The sequence below is a fragment of the Perognathus longimembris genome, chromosome 14 (assembly GCF_023159225.1).
Source record: "Perognathus longimembris pacificus isolate PPM17 chromosome 14, ASM2315922v1, whole genome shotgun sequence".
Classification (NCBI taxonomy): domain Eukaryota; kingdom Metazoa; phylum Chordata; class Mammalia; order Rodentia; family Heteromyidae; genus Perognathus; species Perognathus longimembris.
The window spans coordinates 10,067,180-10,091,238 of NC_063174.1; the positions used below are offsets into that span (position 1 = coordinate 10,067,180).

General features: G+C 35.8%; 1 protein-coding gene across 7 annotated transcripts in view; it reads right to left on the reverse strand.

Annotated features, from left to right (window-relative positions):
* Positions 1-24,059, reverse strand: part of Ralgapa1 (Ral GTPase activating protein catalytic subunit alpha 1) — a 186,189-nt gene that overhangs the window by 37,777 nt on the left and 124,353 nt on the right. For all 7 annotated transcript variants that reach the window (XM_048362449.1, XM_048362442.1, XM_048362447.1 and 4 more), the window contains 3 exons: positions 20,670-20,741; positions 12,415-12,538; positions 9,303-9,458 (listed from right to left, as the gene is read on the reverse strand). In XM_048362449.1, coding sequence (XP_048218406.1) covers positions 9,303-9,458; positions 12,415-12,538; positions 20,670-20,741 — 352 coding nt within the window. The remainder of the gene's footprint in view (positions 1-9,302; positions 9,459-12,414; positions 12,539-20,669; positions 20,742-24,059) is intronic.

Sequence of the window (24,059 nt, forward strand, 5' to 3'; positions counted from 1 at the left end):
CTGAAAACATAACTACTGAAGGCTGTCATACGAGGCATGTTTTTAAAATTTATTTTTTATTGCCAAGGTGATGTACAGAGGGGTTACAGTTATGTACTACGTAAAGTAGTGAGTACATTTCTTGTCAAACTTGTTACTTCCTCTGTTTTTTGTTTTTATACCATTAAAATCTGCTATATAATAATTACACAAAATTATCGTCAATTTCTTTATATTTTTATCTTGAGAGGTGTGTGTGTGTGTGTGTGTGTGTGTGTGTGTGTGTGTGTGCGCGCGCGCGCGTGCCAGCCAATGCTAATAATGGGGCTTGAACTCAGGATCTGGGCACTGTCTTTTAGCTTTTCCACTTATGTTGGAGTGTTCTACCACTTGAGCCACAACTCCACTTCCAGTTTTTTGTTGCTTAATTAGACATAGGAGTCTCATGGACCTTCTCACTTGAGCTAACTTCAACCAAGATCCTCAAATATCAGCCTCCTCAATAACTTGGATTACAGTTAGGAGCCACTGGTGACTGGCTGTTGGGAATTTCTGAAATACTATAGAAAGAATGAGTTTATTTTTATTTTTGTCAGTTGTCAGGCTTGAACTCAGGGACTAAGTTCTTTTGCTCAAGGCTAGTGCTCTACCACTTTGAGCCAAAATGTCCTGCAGACTTTCATGCCCAGTCTGGCTTTGAACCTTGATCCTCAGATCTCAGCCTCCTGAGTAAGTAGGATTACAGGTGTTCCTACCAGTGACTGGCTCGAAAGAATGATTTAAATATTTTTTAATGATTAAAAAGAATTTTCAGGTATAGTTTATATAGTATTTTATATTTATTCCTTTTATGTACTCCTAAGAGTGTATCGATGTATTGTCAGCAGATTTTCCCAGACTCTGAAAATTCTCAGATTTCTTATTTACATCTGTTTAGATCCAAATGCCAATTCATTCTGAAACAGACTTCTGAATACATGGAATAAGTCTATTAAAATGGCAACTACCCTTCCAAATTCACTTCAACTGCTATTAAGTCATTTGAAATCCAAAGCAATATAGGCTACAGATTACCATTATTCATTTACAAAGATTATGAAATGAAAGTCAATATATATAAGTTTTAAGTCCTTGATATATTACAGAATGTTAATACTGGAAGAGACCTTAAGGGAGTATTTTCCCACCCAGTATAGGAACTCTTACTCATTGCAATATTCCAGAGAAGCAGATATCCTGCCTCTGCTCAGTTTTAAGTTTACAGATTTTAATAGTTCACAAATTAGCTCATTCTACTTTTAAGGAATGGTAATCATTAAAACTGGGTGCTGGTGGTTCAAAGGTGTAATCCTAGATACTCAAGAGGCTGAGTTCTGAGAATCTCAGCTCGAAGCTAGCCCAGGCAGGAAAGTCTATGACAGTCTAATCTCTAATTAACCACCAAAAAAAGAAGAAAAAAAAAAGAAGCAGATATGTAGCTGAAGTACTAGAACACTACCCCTTAGTGGAAAAGGCTGAAGGACAGCACTGGGACTTCAAACTCCCAGTACTGGCTAAAAAAGAAATCATTAGAACATTCTTCATATCATGTGCAAACAGCTAGTTCTTCCAAATTCAACCTTCTAATTTATATCCTATATATTTTCAGATATCTGAAGATCAATCTAAAAGTTAAAAGTGATAAGAAGTACAAATGAAGTAATGAATGGCAGTAAAAGTTGAGTATACTGTCAGGAAGAACTTTTTCAGGCTAAAAGTGTCACTATTATTTCCTTCTTATAGTTTACAAATGCTCACTATCCTGAATTATTTCCTCAGTTGACTGATGTTTCTTTTAAGTTGCAGTGCTTGGAAGAGAATACAATGTCAATATATGCTCTAATGTAGCAAACCCATTAGTGGCTTTGTTTCTTCCTGTTTTCTGTATTTTTATAACATTGCTTAAATGGACCTCTAGTCAGTTTTCAAAGTTCTTTTAAACATGTACAATCAACTGCTTAATTAAAGGGAAGAGTTCATATTTATTCTTATTTAATTTTACCTTTCCTAGTTCAGATTATTCTTAAATTTGTCAAGATGATCTTTATAACTTACTGTGAGCCTGATTCAGCTATTCAATATGTTGCTTCTCTCTTTTCTAGACTAGAGTTTAACTTTAAAGTCAAATTTCTTTATGTTCACTTAGGTTCTCAACATAATTGTTGGATGGGGCAGACTTGATAATCATAGGTTTTTCTTCCTGGTTAAAAAATACCTATAATTATTACAGATATATATTACATGCTTATTTATTAAGGGCTTTATTAAGGGTTTACTTTTGTTAAGAGCTTATTATTTTAAGTTATTTGTGAGAATTCATTAACTTTTCAGAACAATAGTACAAGGCAAACACAATTAGTATTACTGCTGTTTTTTAAAACAGGTGAGAAATTGGAGTTTAAAAAGATGAAGTAGCTTATATAAGATCAAACCACTGGTAGGTGGCAAGATCAGCCTTTTAGCCCAGTCACAAACACATGTACCAAATATTAATACTACATTTCTTCAAAGTGTCCACAACAACTTGGTTAAAACTTTAGACATTAGTCTATGGCTGTCCCTGATCTAGTAATCCTATTAAAACAAATTAAGTTATCTTGATGTGATTTGTTATGGTGAACTTATGGTGGCTCCTAGTGATGGGTACTTCATTAACTGAGTGCTCACAAGCCATCTGTTTAATAATCCTATTTTGCTGGACATTGGCATGGAGCTCATGAATGTTGGTATTTTCTGAATTCTGGCTTGTTTTGTCTTTTGTGAAAATGATGTATTTGTCATTGCTATAGACTGTTTCTGTTGCCTCCAAATTCAAATGTTGACACTCTAACTCCCAATATGATGACATTAGGATTTTGGGAGGTGTCTATATCCTAAGGGTTCTTTTATAAGGGAGCAGTGCCTTTAAAAAGGACACTTGAGAGCTTGATTGCCACTTTCACTATATGAGGTTACAATGAACCTGACAATATTGCCTTGATCGTGCCTGCCTCCATGACTATGAAAAATAAATTTCACTGTTTACAAGCCATCCTGAAAATGCTATTACTGTTATAGCATCAAAAACAAAAGAAGATATCCATCTTATGGCAGTGCTTTCATGCTCCATGAAACCAACAGGAAATCCAGAGTTAATTCTATGTTTTCTCAGTGCCACAAAATATCAGTCAACTGGGACTGGAGAGCAGGAGTCAGGTATAGTAACTATTATTGCTCTCATAAATCAGCTTTCCACGACTTTTTTATTTGTGTTAAAGACAAATAATTATCAACTAATTATAACACGATCAAAACCGGAGTCTTCTTTGGTTCTACTGGTTTGCTTGCTGTATTTCTAACATGCTCATGAAAGACATTACACATTGCCCAGTGTTGGTGGCTCACACCTGTAGTCCTAGCTACTTAGGAAGCCGAAATCTCAGACTGAGGTTCCAAGCCAGAAAGGACAGGAAAATCTAGGAGACTCTTACTTCTTTTTCCCCTCTGAATATAACACATTTATTTTACATTTTTAATTACAAAAACTTTTTCCTTACACACACACACACTCACACACACATGATTAATTCAGTAAACTTTTCTTAAGACATTAAAAGACTATTTTTTTTTTTTTTTTTTTTTTTTTGGCCAGTCCTGGGGCTTGGACTCAGGGCCTGAGCACTGTCCCTGGCTTCTTTTTGCTCAAGGCTAGCACTCTGCCACTTGAGCCACAGCGCCACTTCTGGCCATTTTCTGTATATGTGGTGCTGGGGAATCGAACCCAGGGCCTCATGTATATGAGGCAGGCACTCTTGCCACTAGGCCATATCCCCAGCCCTATTTCTTTTTCTTGACTAGTCAAACATGTCCATTGCTTAGAGGATCTGATGTTTTCAGACACATTTAATTGCTTAAACAAAAACCTAAACTACAACTCAGGACTTAATAGCAAGAACCTTTTCCATAAGGCTTGATGTTTCTTCCTTTTATACAACAAAATATTCTGCTCTAATATTTTGTAATATGTGAATTAAACACTTCTAATTTACATCCTTTCACCTCCATAACCTAAGAAAGCTCTAATCACATCAAGGACTGTCTTTGTGAAACTCTTACTTCTAATTAACCATCAAAAAGCTGAAGTGGAGCTGTGGCTCAATTGGTAGAGTGCCAGCCTTGAGCAAAAATGCTTAAGAAATAGCACCTAGGCACTGAGTTCAAGCCCCATTACTGGCACAAAAAAACCAATCAGTCCTCCTCTCCCACCAATGGTACTTTTTTTTGGTACTTTCCTCCCTATTTTCTCCACTGTTACCCTGCATCAGATGCTAGTCATTCTATATCCCTGAAGTTCTCCTTTTTCTCCATCCTTCCAACTCATCTTTTTTTTTTTTTCACTCACTGGCAAATGTGAACACTGACTGTACTGAACTAGCTTTTGAAAATGCATTAATGAGGAAATACAGATGTAGTCTCTGCTCACAAAAGGAAAAACAGAGCTGGATGCTGGTGGCTCACAACTGTAATCTTAGCTACTCAGAAGGCTGAGGTTTAAGGACTAGTTAGAAGCCATCCTTGGGCAGGAAAGTTCCTGAAACTTTGATCTCTCATTAACTAACACCCTTCCTTCCCCACCCCACCCCTTGCAGAAGCAAGTTGTGACTCAGGTGTTAAGAGTGCTAACTTTGAGCAAAAAGTACAGGGACACCTCACAGGCCCTGAGTTCAAGCCCCAGGACTGGTCAAAAACTAAAACCCCACAACCAAAAACAAAACAAAAAACAAACCCTGCTGTCTATTTAAAACAGTATCTTGGTCATATTTTTTTGTAATTTTTTCTGTCATTACTAGATACATAGTACAAAAACAGAAGTATCTTTAATTGTGGTATTTAAATATGCCACTTCAGTCATGAAACAGATGTATAGAGGCAGAAGGTTCTTTTGATTTGTGTCTATTTGTAGCTGTTTATTCATCAAACAGTTTAGATACCTAGGCCTGGTACTAGGTGCTAGGAATATAGTGGTAGACAAAACATGACCTTGGTATCCTAATGGGGGGAGTCAAGTAAACATATATAAAAATTAGCAAATGGGGTGCCTTTACATGGTAATACTGTTATAAAGAAAATAATACAGAGAACTGTCATATTGCTCCTGAATAGAGGGGAACTTCTTTAGTTTGAAAGGTCTGAGAAACTGTCATGTAAGTTAGAGAACAGAACAATGAGAATCAGCAAGAAGTTAATGCAGGAAGAGATGCAGGAAGGCATGTGGCCCAATTACATAAAACATTAAAGGCCACTGTGAGGAATTAGAATTTTTTTCTACATGCAATGAGAAGCTACTAGTAGCCTATTCAAATTAGAGCACTCACAGTGTGAGACAATTTTACATTGAACCATTAATATTTCCTGTTTCCTTTATCCTCTTTGTCATCAGGAGCATACCTGTAAAAATTGGGGTTATGGATAGATCTATGAAATTAAAAGAATCACAATAGGTTATTTGTTATATTTGGAACTGAAACCATGAGTATAGTTCCATAGTATTTATTAATGATATAGTATTATCATCATTTTTCCTAAAATAATAGGACTCACTTTTCCTTAAACTTGTTTTCTAAAAAACTAGTAGCATTGATTTAGCATACTGTTCTTTGGGAAGTACCTTATGTCTTATTTTTATGCAAAATAAAAATGTGGATTTAAATTGGACCAAGCAGATCTATAAGGCTTGATAATCTGTTAAAATATTGTGACCAAATTTCAAGACATCATATGTTGTCCATATACTAATAAATGTCAATGGAAACTGACTTAAAGTATTTCTTTCCCCTTTTTTTGGTGGAGGGGGGAGTTCAGAAAATGAAAAGTAGACAAGAGCGTCCAACTAAGTATGTTGCAATTATCTCAACTTGATCTCATGAAACTTCTGAAAGGATGATTCAGCTAGCCTGGAAGCAGAGTATTAGAAAGTGGCTAGAACAAGGAGACAGAGGAAATGAGAGATGCTCCTCTTAACACTTAATACCAATGCTTGCAGCACTTTTGATTTTTAGGGGTAAACAGTCAGTTAAGTGGAAATTATTTTTAACCATTTTCCATCAATCTTTCTCAGGTAGAGATAATTTATAAGACAGGTGGTTCTAGATTGGGGTTATATCAGGATTTTTGATATGGTAAAATATTTTTATGAGAGACTTTACAAAACTGACTAATTTGGTATAGTCTATATAGTAAATTCTGCTGCTAATATTTTGAGCTTTGGAAAACCTTTTCTTAATAAAAATAAAAAAAGCTACAGTTTAATGGGACACTTAATGGGACATTAATGGGACACTTAATTCCCATTCTGGTAAAATGTTTAAAAATAATTTACAAAAACACCACATAAGATTTTAAATAAGTCAGAACTGAAATTACATTCTATAAAATGGATATAAATGATTTTCTCCTACCAAGTTTAAAACAAAGAACTAGAGTCGTAAATAATTCTAACTTGCCAGAGGCATGGCTATTTCTTTATACTGACTGTCGACTATCTAACTTAATTAGAGGTATTAAACTCCATGCTGAGGTCAACAAGCTTCACTTTCTCCAATATTACACTTCAACCAGTGCTCATTAATGTGTCTACTGAATGGATTAACACACCTGAAGATATATGTACATACGACAGAGGGGACAACCTAATGATATTCAATTGTTCATTTGTAATAGGACACATGTTCTAGGCTTCAACTTATTACCACTAATGTGGAATTTATTAAATTCAGGAGAAAAAATACCAATACAGAAAGCAATATTTTACTAAGAAGAACTGTGGCAACTGTTTCTGTGATTGTTTAAACATTTAACCTATTAAGAAATTGATACAATAATAAAACTAAAATATAAGCTTGTTGAAAAATATCTTACTAGGACGCCTGAGGAACAGATTAAGAGTCACAAAGAATGGGGAAGAGGTAAAGCTAGGTATTGTAGTAATTAAAGAAAGACAGTGTTGGAACAAAAAGAGAAAGACCAACAAAACAGAATAGAATCCAGAATTCAATACCAAAGTGAATAGTGAAATTTTATTTGATAAGGGTACCAAGAATACATATGGAAAAGTGTCCTCAATAAATGGTGTAGAAAAACTTGGATTTATACATGAATAAAAATGAAATCAAATTGTTATTTTGAGTCAAACATAAAAAATCAACTCAAAATGCATAGAAAACTTTAATGTAAGACTGAAACCATAAAACTTCTAGATGAAAACACACATGGAGGGGGAATGAGGGAAGAGGTAACAAACAGTACAAGAAATGTACCCAAGGCCTAACGTATGAAACTGTAACCTCTCTGTACATCACTTTGACAATAAATAAGAAAAAAAAAAGAAAACAAAACACATATGGAAAGTTCCTTGATACTGGCTTTGGCAATGACTTTTTTTTTGGGGTGTCAGATCAAATTCCTAGGCTATAAAAACAAACAAATAAGACTATATCAAACTATAAAGCTCCTGTATAGCAAAAGAAACAATCCACAAAGTAAAAAGGTAACCTACAAGCTGGGAAAAATGGGAAAATTATATATTTTATAAGACATTAATATCTATGCTGGGTGCTGGTGGCTTATTCCTAGCTACTCAGGAGGCTATGATCTGATTATCCCAGTTCGAAGCCAGCCCAGGTAGGAAAGTCTGTGAGACTCTTATCTCCAATTAACTACCAGAAAACCAGAAATGGAGTTGTGGCTCAAAGTGGTAGAGTGCTAGTTTTGAGCAAAAAAGCTGAAGGACAGTGCCCAGCCTTGTAATTCAAGCCCTAAAACCAAATCCCTCCCCACACAAAAAAGTTAATATCTAAATTTATAAAGAACACTTACAACTTAGTAGCAGAAAACCAAGAAGCCATTAAAAAAATAAGCAAAGGACACCAACATACATTTCTCCAAAGTAGAATGGCCAGAAGATATATGATAAGGTGGTTATATTAGGGAAATTATCAAGGAAATGCAAAAATTAAAATCACGACAAGCCAGGTGCTGATGGCAGAGAGTGTGCAGATTGTGCTTTGAAGCCTGCATAGGCAGCAAAGTCCACAAGGTTCTATCTCCAACTAATCAGGAAAATGCTAGACTGGAGGTATGGCTCAAAAGTCTTATCTGTAGCTGAGGAAATAAGGCAAGCAAGTACAAGACTTGACTTCAAACTCCAGTATCAGCAACAAAACAAAGAGACAAAACAATAACAACAAAGCCACTGGGAGAGTTGTTTATATGGCTAGTGTAAAAAAAGCTAATAAATAATATGAGAGCGTAGAGTAAAGGAAACCCAGTATATTATCAATGGAAATGTAGACTGGTGCAGCCACCTAATTAGTGAAAACAGTATGGCAGTTGCTAAAGAAATGAAAAAGAAAAGTACCAACACACAAGAGCTGAAATTACTCCCTCATCTGTATTTCCATGTTTGCCGCAGCATTATTCAAGATAGCCAAAATGTAGAAACATCTTAGGTGTTAATCTATAATGAATGCATAAAAGTGAGGAGTGTGTGTGTCTATACATGCCTGTGCCTATTTCTATGTATGTAGAAGAATATTACTCAATATTCAAAAAGGAGATTTTGCTATCCGTTTCAACAACATTGATGGACCTACAACAAAAAGTACATAAAGAATAATACAGCGAGGCTTAGTAGTACTCACTTATAATCCCAGCACTTGGGAGGCTGAGGAACCATGAATTCAAAGCTATCTGTGCTTCATAGCAAGACTTGTTTCAAGCAAAGCAAAGGAAAACAAACACTATACAAACATACCAAAAACAGTAGAAAAAACCCACAACACCTTTCCGAAGACACCTTCCTAATAATACAGTGGCTTAAAGGATTCAAATTAGCAGATATGTAGGATGAAAGGCTAGAAGTATAATAAATGGGAAGAAATGTAGTTTTATAAAATTGGATGGTATTTGAGATTCTGTTTTATAAGCACATTTTAGTTGTCTTTGTCAGAGTAACTATGATGACAGAAATGTTATTTTGCTTCACCTTATTAATAATTTTACTATCTCTCTCTTGTAACATGTCATAAACTAGATATTATTTATTAAAAACAGGAAGGACTATAATCTCCAATCACATCACTGCTTTCTAAGGAAAACAACAACGATCATAAAGATAGCAATGGGTAAAGGAAAAAGTACTATAATCAGAAATAGTGCTTAATAAATTGTATTTACTTATGTATTTTATATTAATTTTCTTAGTTACTAGGATTTTATGTCTCAAACATAGTTTTTGCAACACTTACTTTTTTGGTCAAAGAGTCATCAGAATCTGAAGGCATTCTTGTTGACACATGAAATATTACTTCTACTGTAGAGGTAGCAAAATATGGAGTGGTCAATCCAGTGCTTTTGTTTTTTTGTAGTCCTCCCATAAAACCACAATGATTTGTAAGATTTACCTAGAAGCAATGAAAAGCTCAATCAATTAGACAGAACAAAACTCCAAGACACTTTTGAAAAGGACTTGAAATTGAAAGTGAAAGACAGGGTGACATTGTCCAAAAGAGAAATGTAATGCATTACCTGAATTATGAAATGGTAACACCTTAATAATAAGATTATATATAAAAAAGACTTTAACTTTTTTGCATGGTATAACATTAGGAATAAAGGTCTTTTTAAAGTGGGTATTGTTTTGCTGGTCCTGGGGCTCTAATTCAGGGCATGTTGCTATCCATGCTGTCCGTGAGCCTCTTTGTGACCAAGGCCAGCCCTTTCCCACTTGAGCCACAGCACCACTTCTGGCTTTTTTTTCCCCTAGTGCTTGAGCCCAGGGCGTGGGCACTTTTGCTCAAGGCTAGTAGTCTACCACTTGAGCCACAGGGCCACTGCCAGCTTTCGTTTTTTTTTTTTTTCTGTTTATGTGGTACTGAGAAATCGAACCCAGAGCTCCATGCATGCTAGGCAAGCACTCTGTTACTAAGCCACATTCCCAACCCTACTTCTGGCTTTTTTTGAGTAGTTTATTGGATCTCAGCCTCCTGAGTAGCTATGATTACAGGCAAAAGCCACTGGCACCTGGCTAGGAATAAAGTCTTTTATATATGACTAATACTAAATCTAGAATCATATATAGTCTTCTCTCTATAGCTGGGGTTTCTACATCTAGGGATTGAATAAACTTTTAGAAAACATTCAGAAAAAAGGTCAAGTGTGTTCTGAATATGTACAGACTTGTCATTCTCTAAACAACATAGTATAACTACTTACATACCACTTATTTCATTAAACCTTATAAATCCAGAGATCAAATTATTCCAAATAATGCAAATCATGCCATACTCTCAACTGAGTATATACAATTATGCTACCTAAGAGAGTTCAGGACCCAAACCTACATAGATACTGAGAGACAATTGTATTAATTTATAGTCAAACTGTTCACTCTATTTTTTTCTTAAAGTATTTGAGAATTTGAATTAGTAACAGTTAATTAGAAAAGTAATCAACTACTTTTGAATCTTTTATTAGGCAACTAGATATTAATGGTGAATTATAAAGATCTGAATAAATGTATCTGAGCTAAAACAGCTATATCGGTATTTATTCATAAAACTACTTTTTGTAAGTTTATAGTATAAACTAGAGGCCACAATAAAATATAAAAAAGCACAAATTAACTACACTCCAATTCCATTTAGTTAACTATAAATTTTAATCTGTAAAAAGATTCTTTGTCTTTTTTTGGTGCTAGTCCAGGGGCTTGAACTCAGGGCCTACATGCTATTTCTGAGCTTTTTTTTCCCCCCTCAAGGCTAGCATTCTGTTGCTTGAATCACCACTCCACCTACATCTATATTGGTGCTTAATTAGAGTCAATCTCATGAACTTTCCTGCCCAGGATAGCTTTGAACTATGATCTTCAGATCTCAGCCTCCTGAGTAGCTAGGATTATAAGTATGAACTACTGGCACCTGGCTTAATCTGTGAAAAGATTTAAAGAATATTTTCATGTTCTGTGTGTGTATGTTTATGTGAGTATATATGTGTATTTTAGAAATTAAATGTAATTAAAACTCAAATATATGTGTACGTACATCATATTTATATAAGGGCTGTTGCATTGGATAATATTTTGCCCCATGTGATACACAGACGTCAAGAAAAAAGAGAAATACAGTAAGGAAAAAGATACTTCACTCGGAAAATCATTATGCATGCTTTAAAATAATAAGATTTTGATAAAAGCATTGCTAAAATCATTGCATGGGACAATCATTAAATTAATTGTTAATCTGGAATTTAAATATAACACTGTATGGCTTAAAAAGATAAAATAATTTTGAGTATTTGATAAATTAGAGAATTAAAAATATCTTCATATTAACTGAATAATTTCAAATATCAGTGTTTTTAATGGCTGTCATATGAATGACAGATTTATTTTTATGCTATTACAAACAGATTGCATCTACCTAATCTGTCTACTCATCTACTTACTCATTTACTTAGCAGTGCTTAGGCTTGAGCTCAGGATTTCTTGTGTGCTAGGCAAAAACTCCATCTCTGAGCTATACCCTCAGTTCTTAGTCTTATTATTTAAAAAATATTTTTGATTCATGAATACAATTATAGTGTTCAAAACAGTACACAAAGTATACCAAACTTCTATATACTTAGTTTCCCTTTTAGAAACCAACTTAAGGGCTGGGGATATGGCCTAGTGGCAAGAGTGCTTGCCTTGTATACATGAGGCCCTGGGTTCGATTCCCCAGCACCACATATACAGAAAATGGCCAGAAGTGGCGCTGTGGCTCAAGTGGCAGAGTGCTAGCCTTGAGCAAGAAGAAGCCAGGGACAGTGCTCAGGCCCTGAGTCCAAGACCCAGGACTGGCAAAAAAAAAAAAAAAAAAAAAATGTATTTGTGCCAGGCTCCAGTGGCTCATCCCTGTCATCCTAACCACTAAGGAGACTGAAACCTAAAGAAAGGATCATGGTTTGAAGTCACCCTGGGCAGAAAAGTCCATGAGACTCCACTTCAACCAACAAAAATATGGCTGGAGGTGTAGTTCAAGAGGCAGAATGCCAGTTATGACCAAGGAAACAGAGCAAGAGGGTGAAACACACTAAGTTTAAATTTTAATACCAGATTTTTTAAAAGAAAATGTACTAAATATTTTCCTTATTATTTTTTAAGCAATATAGTTTAATAATCATTATACAAAATTTAGTATTAGGTATTGTAACTAATCTACAGATGTCTGAAAAGTATACAGACAGTTATGTGAGTTATATACAAGTAATTCAAGAGAATTGAGCATCTTTGTATTCTGGTATCTGCAGAATGATATTGGAACCATCCCTTCCTAGCTACCACAAGATTACTGTGACATTTGCTTTAATTTAAAAGAGTACCTCCCAACCAAGACCAGCTACAAAATCTTCATATGCTTGACTTCCTCCTGTATTGGTAAGAATGGAGTGTTTGTCTTCTTGTCCTTCTGCAACATAAAATACTGCAATCTTGTGGGTCTCACGGCTATTAAAAAAAAGATTACAACATTTGGTCATTCATTTTATCATTCACCTCTCTAATAACTCAATTCTATGCACAGAATATGTTGCAGTAGAAAGATGAAAAAGACATGTTATGATCTATGGAAAAGGATAAACAATTAAATAAATTAAAAGATTACAAAAGTGATATAACTGCTATTGAAACAGAAGGAAGACCATATTTCTTTGTATTTAATTAATTAATTTATTTATTTTTACTCAAGGCTAGCACTCTGCCACTTGAGCCACAGCGCCACTTCTGGCCGTTTTCTATATATGTGGTGCTAGGGAATCAAACCCAAGGCTTGATGTATAGGAGGCAAGCACTCTTTTTTTTCAAATTTTTATTATCAAACTGATATACAGAGAGGTTACAGTTTCATACGTTAGGCATTGGATACATTTCTTGTACTGTTTGTTACCTTGTCCCTCATACCCCCTTCCCTCCTCCCCCTTTCCCTTTCCCCCCCTGAGGTGTTCAGTTCACTTACACCAAACAGTTTTGCAAGTATTGCTTTTGTAGTTGTTTGTCTTTTTGTAACCCTGTGCCTCTCAATTTTGGTATTCCCTTTCAATTTCCTACTTCTAATACCAGTATACACGGTTTCCAATATAATCAGATAAGATTACAGAGATAGTGTAGGTACAACCACAGGAAGGTGATACAAGAACATCATCAATAATAGAAGCTACAGATACAGATGGGACGTTGAAAGCAGTTACAACTGTGATATAACAATCGTTTCCATAACATGGAGTTCATTTCACTTAGCATCATCTTATGTGTTCATAAGGGTATAGCTATTGGGCTCTTGTGATGCTCTGCTATGACTTGCCTAAACCTGTACTAATTATTCCCAATAAGGGAGACCATAGAGTCCATGTTTCTTTGGGTCTGGCTCACTTCACTTAGTATAATTTTTTCCAAGTCCTTCCATTTCCTTACAAATGGGGCAATGCCATTCTTTCTGATGGAGGCATAAAATTCCATTGTGTATATGTACCACATTTTCCTGATCCATTCGTCTACTGAGGGGGCATCTGGGTTGGTTCCAGATTCTAGCTATGACAAATTGTGCTGCGAAGAACACTGTTGTGCTGGTGGCATTACTGTGATTTTGTTTGTGGTCTTTTGGATAGATACCCAAAAGTGGGGCTGCTGGGTCATAGGGGAGTTCTATATTTAGCCTTCTGAGGAATCTCCATACTGCTTGCCAGAGTGGCTCAACCAGTTTCTTTGAGGAGAACTTTAAAAGCTTGAAAAATGAAATTACGTCAGAACTAAGGAAATGGAAGAACCTCCCATGCTCCTGGATTGGGAGGATTAATATAATCAAAATGGCAATATTGCCAAAGGCTATCTACAAATTCAATGCAATACCCATTAATATCCCAATACCATTTTTTAATGAAATAGAGGAAGCAATCCAGAAATTCATATGGAACAATAAAAGACCTAGGATAGCAAAAACAATCCTAAGCAGAAAGAACAGTGCTGGAGGAATTATAATACCCAACTTCAAGCTGTATTATAAAGCTATAGTAATAAAAACAGCTTGGTATTGGCACCGGAACAGGCCTGAAGACCAATGGAACAGAATTGAAGACCCAGAAATGAACCCACAGAACTACGCCTACTTAATCTTTGATAAAGGAGCTAAAACAATAGTATGGAAGAAAGATAGCCTCTTTAACCAATAGTGCTGGCAAAACTGGCTCAACACATGCAACAAACTAAAACTAGATCCTTATATATCACCCTGCACCAAAATCAATTCCAAATGGATTAAAGACCTCGAAATCAAAACAGACACCCTGAAAACACTAAAGGAAGGAGTAGGAGAAACACTTGGGCTCCTTGGCACAGGACAGAACTTCCTTAACAATGACCCAGAAAGGCTACAAATCAAAGAAGGGTTGGACAAATGGGACTGCATCAAACTGCAGAGCTTCTGCAAGGCAAAGGACATAGCTCGCAAGATAAACAGAAAGCCCACAGACTGGGAGAAGATCTTTACCGGCCATTCAACGGACAAAGGCCTCATATCTAAAATATATGCAGAACTAAAAAAAATTACCTTCTTCCAAAACAAAACCGCAAAGAACCAATAGCCCCCTCATCAAGTGGGCTAAAGACTTACAAAGAGACTTCTCTGATGAGGAAATGAGAATGGCCAAGAGACATATGAAAAAATGCTCTATATCACTGGCCATAAAAGAAATGCAAATCAAAACAACACTGAGATTCCATCTCACCCCAGTAAGAATGTCCTGTATTAAGAAACCTAACAATAACAATTGTTGGAGGGGATGTGGCCAAAAGGGAACCCTACTTCATTGTTGGAGGCAAGCACTCTTGCAACTAGGCCATATTCCCAGCCCGTGGAAGACAGTATTTCTTTTGACTGGGAAAACAGAGCAACTTAGAGAAGGTAATACTGAGTTTGAGCAGTTAGCTTCAGACACCATGTTTCTCTCTCCTTATCTGTTTTCAGACAGACTCTGAATCCAACAGTTGTGAATCCCAGTGTTACAGTAAATGTCTTAGAACTGAGTAGAATGAGTGAGAAATGTATTCCTTTAAAGCACATACAATACTGAAGAAACATCCATACAAAAAAGATAGATTCATTTAATTACCATGGTTGTTGATATTTTACTTTTAGTTTCCTCTACTTTTTTTTTTCTTTTTTTAATTTTGAGACTCTCTAGTTGTGGAGCCCAGCTGGTCTTGAACTTACTATGTAGCTCAGGCTAGCCTTGAATTCTCCATACTCCTTCCTCAACCTCGCCAATGCTGGGATTACACGTGTATGTAAATATGCCCAAATTCTAAATTTGAAAGTGTTCATAAAAGTCAGCTTTCCAAACTGATTAGGGAGCAGTATGTTTGGATCAATATTGATTTGCCAAGCATGGGTTAACAAACTTATGACAAGAAGCAGAGTTTCTATTAATAAGCCACTTAGAAGCAGTGGTGAATATACAGAAAAATTTCAATGTGCCCAATGTATTGACAGGATAATCTAGTATAATTAGTAAAAAAAAAATACATTTTTGGGGTGAAAGACTTCCTGAATTGTAGATAAAGAATCTTTACTAGTAAAGATTACTAGTAAAATACAATTTAACTGTTGAAGTGTGTGTGTGTGTGTGTGTGTGTGTGTGTGTGTGTTGGTTCTAGAACTTGAACTCAGGGCCTGGGCCCAGTCCCTCAGATTTTTTTTCCCTCAAGGCTAGCATTCTATTACTTGAGTGACAGCTCTACTTGAGTTATTCTGGTGCTTAATTGGAGAAAAAAGTGTCATGGCCTTTCCTGCCTTGGGCTGGCTTCAAACCATAATCCTCAAATTTCAGCCTCCTAAGTAGCTAGGAATATAGGTGTGAGCCAGTGGTGCCCAGCAAAAATGATTTTTTTTAAAAAGCATTGAGTTTTTGTTTTTTTGTAAAGACACATAGTGAATGGGGAAATATTAATTTAAGGAAATCTACTAAAAACCTTGGTAACAATAACAATAGTGTTTGACATGAGCCACAATGTGTTCTCTTATCTTATCCCCTCAGCACCATGTTATAAAGGTTTTGCCCTGGGCAACCTACTTAAGCCTAGAAGAGGAAGGTTGCCTTTCTCATTGAGCTCCTGTAGTCTGGGACTAGTTTTATCCTGGACAATGTGGGCTACTGGTGACATTCTTATCTTTTCATAGGCCCATGTCACAAAAGCTCTATTCTAGCTAGAAAAGTATAGACAAATGGACAACACAGTACTCCCCTTATCTAGCCTCATTTTTAGAGTAGGTGCTGAAGGCTGAGGATCCCAATATTCCTCATTCACACTTGCATACAGGCAGAAGGGTGAAGGTTCTGTTAGTAGAAGTAAGCTAACATCAGGGATTATCAACCCTTAACACTTAGAGTGCCTAATTGTAGAGTTGAAGGTGTCACTTCAAATAAACCCCTGACCTCAGTTATGTATAGTGTCAAATAGGTACTCCTCAGGGTGAAAGGCAGGTCATAAGGACAAAGAACTTAGCACTCACTACTTCTGCTTGAAGTAGTGCTAGAAAAGAGCCTGGAATAAATTCGCTAAGAGAAATGGGTTGCTGTAACACAAAGGACATATCAAAGCAGCTAATTTAAAATACCAGGAAAAGAGGCAGTCAAAAAACACCCTTTTGAGATCATAGTCAATTCCGGAGGTCAAGAAGCTGTGTACATACATTAGGCTGAATCTAATTAGAAACAACTGGAATAAATATATGTGTCTGTCAGATACCTTAATAACACAGGGTCAATTCCTAGGAAGAAAGGCCTTAAAATAATATCTAGTCATTCCTGGCAGCATGGAAATCTGTGTGCAGGCCCAAGGCTACATAACATTTTTGAAATCACCAGCAAGTGAAACTTCAAGCTATTAGGCTCTGTGAGATGGTAGAACAAAAATGAACAGTGAATGTGTTAATAACCTCCAAGTTGCACAAATCCAGCAGTAAATAGTAAAAATATATCTGGCTCAAGCACAAACGTTGATCAATAAGTAGGTGTTGTAAACCTGAGAAAAGACCCCTTCAATGGTTAGGCTAAAGCAGAAAGAAAAATTAAGAGTAAGGAGATCAGATTAAAAAAATTTTTTTAAGGAGATCAGATTTTTGGGGGAAGTCAAACTGCTAGGAAAGAAGTGAACAAGTCAACAACCACTAACTAACATACTTTTAATTCAAAAACAAATCAAGTTCAAAGGAAAAGAAATGAAAATAATATGAAAACAATAACTAAGAGAGTGGAGTTAGTCTACTGCCAGGCTAATAGCTTAATATCAAAATAATAAAAATGAAACTAAAACCTGTTTAAGATGATTAACAAACAAAGTGAAGAAGAAAAGTAGAGAATCGTGTTACTAAAACTAGAATTTAGGAAAAGACAACATTACATGCCTTCAAGAAATAAAAAGGAGAGGAAATAATGCGAACAACTCTATGCTAGCACATAAGTTAAATCCCTAAAAAGACACACTTTCAAAGAAAAAATTGAATATTTGAATAGATGTATAGCTAGCAAAGACTTTGGTTTAGTAATCTGACTGAAAAGAAGTAAAAATATTCCTACTTGCAGACGGCATAATTTTATATGTAGAAATAGCTAAACAATACACTTCTAGAAAGTTGTTAGCGCTAATACATAAGCTCAGTAATGTTAAAATATACAAGAACTAATAGAGAGATCAACTGCTTTTCTTTATTTCTTCTTCTTTGTTTTTTTTTTGTTTTGTTTTGTTTTTTTTTGTTGGTCCTGGGGCTTGAACTGGGGGTCTGGGAGCTATCTGTTAGCATTTTTAATCAAGGCTAGCACTCTACCACTTTGAGTCACAGCACCACTTCCAGTTTTCTGGTGGCTAATTGGAGATTAGAGTCTCTAGACTTTCCTGCCTGGCCTGGCTTTGAACCATGATCCTCAGATCTCAGCCTTCTGAGTAGCTAGGATTACAGACACGAATCATCAGCACCTGGCTTCAACGTCATTTTCTTTTTCTTTTTTTTTTTTTTCTTTTGCCAGTCCTGGGTCTTGGACTAGGGCCTGAGTGCTGTACCCTGGCTTCTTTTTGCTCAAGGCTAGCACTCTGCCACTTGAGCCACAGCGTCACTTATGGGCATTTTCTGTATATGTGGTTCTGAGGAATCGAACCCATGGCTTCATGTATATGAGGCAAGCACTTTTGCCACTAGACCATATTCCCAGCCCCTCAAATGTATTTTTCTATACACTAACAATGAACAATTCAAAAACAAAATTAAGAAAAAAATCCTTTTTGTAAAAGCATAAAAACACTTAATATATTTTACAAAGGTAAAATTTATACTTTGAAAATGATAAAACACTGTCAAAAGAGATTATAGATCTAAATTAAAAACTTTCCCATGTTCATGGACCAAAAGACTTAATATTGCTAAATGACAGTATTCCCTAAATTGATCTATGGATTCAGTGAAATCCCTATCAAACTCTAAGGTACTTATCTTACAAGAATCAACAAGATGGAGGCTGGGGATATGGCCTAGTGGCAAGAGTGCTTGCCTTGTATACATGAAGCCCTGGGTTCAATTCCCCAGCACCACATATACTGAAAACGTCCAGAAGTGGCGCTGTGGCTCAAGTGGCAGAGTGCTAGCCTTGAGTAAAATGAAGCCAGGGACAGTGCTCAGGCCCTGAGTCCAAGGCCCAGGACTGGCAAAAAGAAAAAAAAGAAAAAGAATCAACAAGATGATCCTAAAAGTCACAAGAAAATGCAACAGATGTAAAACAGACAAAGCAATCTTAAGAAAGAACAGCTGAAGTATTCATACTTTGATTTCAAAACTTGTTGCCAAAGAAATCAAGGCCTCATAGTACTGCCATAGTAAGAATCTTATATCTAGAAATAAACTCTTACCAATTGCTTTTTGATAATAACAACTAAATCATTCAATGGAGGAAAATAATAATTTCTTCAGCAAGTAGGTATCTACCTGTAGAAGAACAAGGTTGGACTATAATGCCACCTACAAAAAATTTAAGTAAAAATGGATTATAGACCTAATTATAAAGGTTAAAACTATGAAGGTTTTAGACAAAAAGCACAGGACCATATATTAAGCAAGATCTTCTGAAATGCAGTATGAAAAGCACAAGTGACAAAAGAAAAAAAATAAACTCAGAATTTATCAAACTTGAAAAATTTTGTGCTATAGATGGTACCATTAATAAAGTGAAATGACAACCTGCATTTTCTATTAATTTATGAGAATGTTTGTGGGTCATACCTGATATGGAATTTGTACCCCAAAAGGTATAAAGAACTCTTAAAACTCCTCAATTTGAAGTCTGGCAAATCATTGTTTCCTAGGGCTTCTACAATAAATTATACAAACCAGGTAGCTTTTAAACAATAAAAACTTATTCTCTTATGGGTTTAGATGCTAGAATTCAGAAATTAAAGTGTTGACAATGCTAATACTTTCTCCAGAGGCTCTAGGAGGAAAATATTTCTTTCTTTCCTGACTGTTGACAATCCTTAGCATTTTTTGCTTCTAGCTACAATTTCTGCATGGCCACATGACTTCTGTGTGAATGTGTGTATGCGTCTTCAAATGGCTTTCTTATAAGAATGCCAGTTATGAAATTTAGGGACATAGCCAAACTAATATGACTTCATTTTAACTAATTGCAGCCCTACTGCCAAATTACAACCTGAGGTTCTGTGTGGACATTTTATGGAAAATGTACAAGCATGAACACAGCAGCATTATAGTATTCCTAATAGTCAACAGAGTGAAATCCAAATGTCCTAATAGGTAAGCAAAGTACAATACAACCTTATAAATAAAAAAATACTGAATTATGCTGTAATGCATACAGACTGAAATCATCATGTTGATTTCAGCAGTAGAGCAGCTACCTAGCATGCACAAGGACCTGGGTTAGATCCCAGCAGCACAAGAAATCAAAACAAAACCACTTTTTCTTTGACACATAGCTGATACTTGGTGTGAAACTATCATGTTATATGAAAGAAGTTTCCGTAAGAGTGTTTGAGTTCATATATATAAGTAGATGTGTTTCATAGTGTTTGATTTCATATATTTATGTATTTCATATATGTGTATGTGTTGTCTGTGTATACACACTTGCTATATCGTGGTTCACTTATTGATTGTGGTTCTCTCTATCGCAGTCCTATCTCTAATTAACCCCCAAAAAGCTAAAAGAGGAGCTGTGTTTCAAATTGTAGAGTGCGGGGCTGGGGATATGGCCTAGTGGCAAGAGTGCTTGCCTCGTATACATGAGGCCCTGGCTTCAATTCCCCAGCACCACGTATACAGAAAATGGCCAGAAGTGGCGCTGTGGCTCAAGTGGCAGAGTGCTAGCCTTGAGCAAAAAGAAGCCAGGGACAGTGCTCAGGCCCTAAGTCCAAGCCCCAGAACTGGAAAAAAAAAAAACAAAACATTTTCTAAGATACAAATCAAAGTTGCTGCTCAGAAAGTAACTCAACAATGGTATTATATTATTCACAGTATTATTATAAACACAAATAGCTCAAAGTTGCTAGTTATAAATAGGAAGATTTTCCAGCAACTTACCATTGCCTTGAATCCAAGTTCCGAAGTTCTCTAAGTAGCTTTTCATTTTTCTTCAGGAGATGAAAGCTCCTCCTAAATGGAGAGATTTATAAACATTTTCATCACCTTTGCAGTAAATAACATTATACAGTGCCAGAAATACCTTCTACTCTACTCATGCAACTTTTACACATTTCTTGCCTTTTTATACTTCTAATACAAAGAATAGACCCTAAAAAATGTAAAGGATATATATTATCATTTCTTCAAGGCCCTCATTCATTTCTGCTAGTAGATCATATCTACCGGTCATTTCAATTTCTCTTGAGGATGTGCACATCCCAAACCAGAAGTAAGTACATGTATCTGTAGGAATTTGTTCTCTTCCTTGTTAAATACTTTATGTACTTTTGAAGATATATAGGAATATATATTAACTCTTATCACAGCTAAATAGTACATAAAATCAAAGTTTACTGTGGTAAGAATACAGCTTTTCCTATCTTTAATTTTTTTCAGGCAACAACATACAAACCATTCCATACAAAGAGATTAGAATGCATTTACAAAACAACTTGATGAAAATGAATTGCATTTGGACATACCATAGGTAAGCCATCTTCCTGATATAATTGGCTTAAGGTAGGGGATACTGCCTAATAAGTATCAAATGAAACTTCATAAACACTAAACAAGTGAGAGTCTAGACCTGCATTTCAATGTTTCACATGCATTTGAAGTACTTCAAGATTTATTATTCATCCAGTGGTATCTAAGTTTTTTGTCTCCACCTGTCCCCACCCCCCCCCAAGCCAAACAGAAATGATACATTGAAGAATCCTTTGTCTTTCACTTTCCTACAGATTTTTGTAGCACAGAAATTAAAATACAATGAATGCCAGGTGCTGGTAGCTCACACCTACAACCCTAGCTACAAAGAAGGCTGAGAGCGGAGGACTGTAGTTCACAATGGGCCCAGGCAGGAAAGTCTATGAAGCTATCTCATATTAACCAGTAAAAATCCAGAAGTGGGGCTGTAGCTCAAGTGGTAAAGTGCTAGCCTTGAGCATGAATGCTCAGGACCAGCATCCAAGCCCTGAATTCAAGCCCCAGGACCAGCACAAATAACAACCAAAAAACAATCTCACAATGTAAGGAACAGAACTCAGTGACAGAAACTGTGCTTCAGCATGGGCCAGGAGCCTGGGTTCAATTCCTACTACCAAAACAAATCCCCCAAGGCCCAACAAAACCTAAATGAATGCTTTATAATGCTTTATATTAAATTCAATCTATCTTCATGTTTCTTTTTGTATAATATCTGATTATTTATTCTCTCTACTATATGAAGTGGGAATCAGTCTCAATTTATAGACTGTTTCCAAAGACTCAAAGATTAAGTATCTCTAACTCAGGTCTTCTGATTCAAGTCTGATAGTCTTTTCACTTAACGCTCACCTAATTTGAGTACATTTGTTCGTTTATTAGTAAAGTTTTTCTTTTTTCCTGTCAGTTGTGGGGTCTGAGTGCTGTCTCTGAGCTCTTCTGCTCAAGACTAGTGCTTTTTTGAGCCACAGTGCCACTTCTGATTTTCTGATGGCTAATTGGAGACAAAAAGAATCTCACGGTTAAAGTATTTATATGCTTGCCTTTTTTACTGCTAATACAAAGTTAGGATATTTGAAACTGTATAATTACTGTGATTCATAGAGTATCCCTTTAGAATTCACACTGAAAAGAGTGGCATATTTGAAATATGCTTTAATTATTTGTGTTCAGATTATACGCTTACCAATAAAATCTCTAGCATAAAACAATTAAATCAAAAGAAAGAAATATATCACAATCAGACAAAACAAAATGAGTGCAAAAGCACATTTCAATCAATAAATTATTGAAATGCACAAAATATTTAGAAAGTTCTAAGAGTTGGTGAAATATTATAATGAGGCCACACTGTGGCTGCTAATAAATCAGCAGTACCAGCTTTCCATGCAAATGTATAAGTGGATCACTGCTACCAAATACTACATTGTACTGCAACCCCTGGTAGCCTGCACACATTTGTGACATTGTGAGGGCTAATATATAATCATAAAAAGAAGTGCTATTTTGTTTTTAACTGTGTAGATTTAAATTGCTGGTTAAGAGACGATCAATGAGTTTGTGACAATATCGTTAGTTTACACTGTTACATTCACTTAAAAGGAAACAAATTTTATTTCCAATTTAAATCAAACAAAGAATAAATCTCAATCTTTATTTACAGATTTCTACTGATTCACGAAGAATTACAGAAGGCAGTTAGTGAGTTCTAAAATAGGCATAATATCTTAACTTCTGCTGAATTTAGTATTTTGTAAACCTCAAAGCCACATGGCCTCTTCAGGAGAAATAAGAAGGTATACTCATTGTCCATAGTCTTTGATTGTTAAGCCAAGTTGCTATAACAGTGACTGTGGGATGCACCATCATTTTTATGAAGCTAGAAAATCATTTTAAAATGTTAATTTGTAAATATATGAAAGAGAATATACTGTGACTTTACATGTGTACATGTTAACTCCCCCCCCCCATTTACTATTGCAGTTATACTGTTTTCATTGCTGTGAAACAACTGAGTACTGACTTAAAATGCTAAGTGCAGGGAAAAAAAAAATCTCACGAACTTTCCCACTCCAGCTCTCTTTGAACCATGATCCTCAGATTTCAGCCTTCTGAGTACGTAGAATTATAGGCATGAGCCACTAGCACCAAGCTAGATTATTTTTCTTTTATGGTGCTGAGGTTCGTTGAACTCACTGTTTCACATGTGCTAAGCATGCACTACACCATTGAACTATACTCCTGCCATATCTAAGTTATTAATACGATTTTGTAACATGCATAAGAAAGCAAAATAGTAGGATTAAATAGCCGATGTTCTTTCCTTGAGTTGATCCTGAAATCTTGAATACAACTAAGTAAAACCAGAAATGATTGCAGTTGGTCTAAAAAATTGTTAAGCATACACAAAGGTTGAAAAGCTAGATTTTTTTCCAATCATATGAGCAGTAAGTTCTAAGTCAGAGAGTTCTAGCAGTCACTCTCAAAATGTTAATAATTACTTGCATTAAATTATATTTTATTTTCCTGAATCTTGATATAACTCAGTACTCTTAAAAAAAATCTGTAGCTGGGGGCTGGTAGCTCATTCCTTTAATCCTAGCTACTCAGGAGGCTGCGATCTGAGGACTGCAATTTGAAACCAGTCCAGGCAGAAAAGTTCATGAGACCAGAAGCTGTGGTTCAAGTACTAGCATTCTAGCCTGAGCAGAAAAGCTCAAGGACAATGCCAGGGCCCTGAGTTCAAGTCCCAGGACCAGTGCACTCTTAATCTTTCTTCATCTCTCTCTGTCCTCTTTCTCTCTC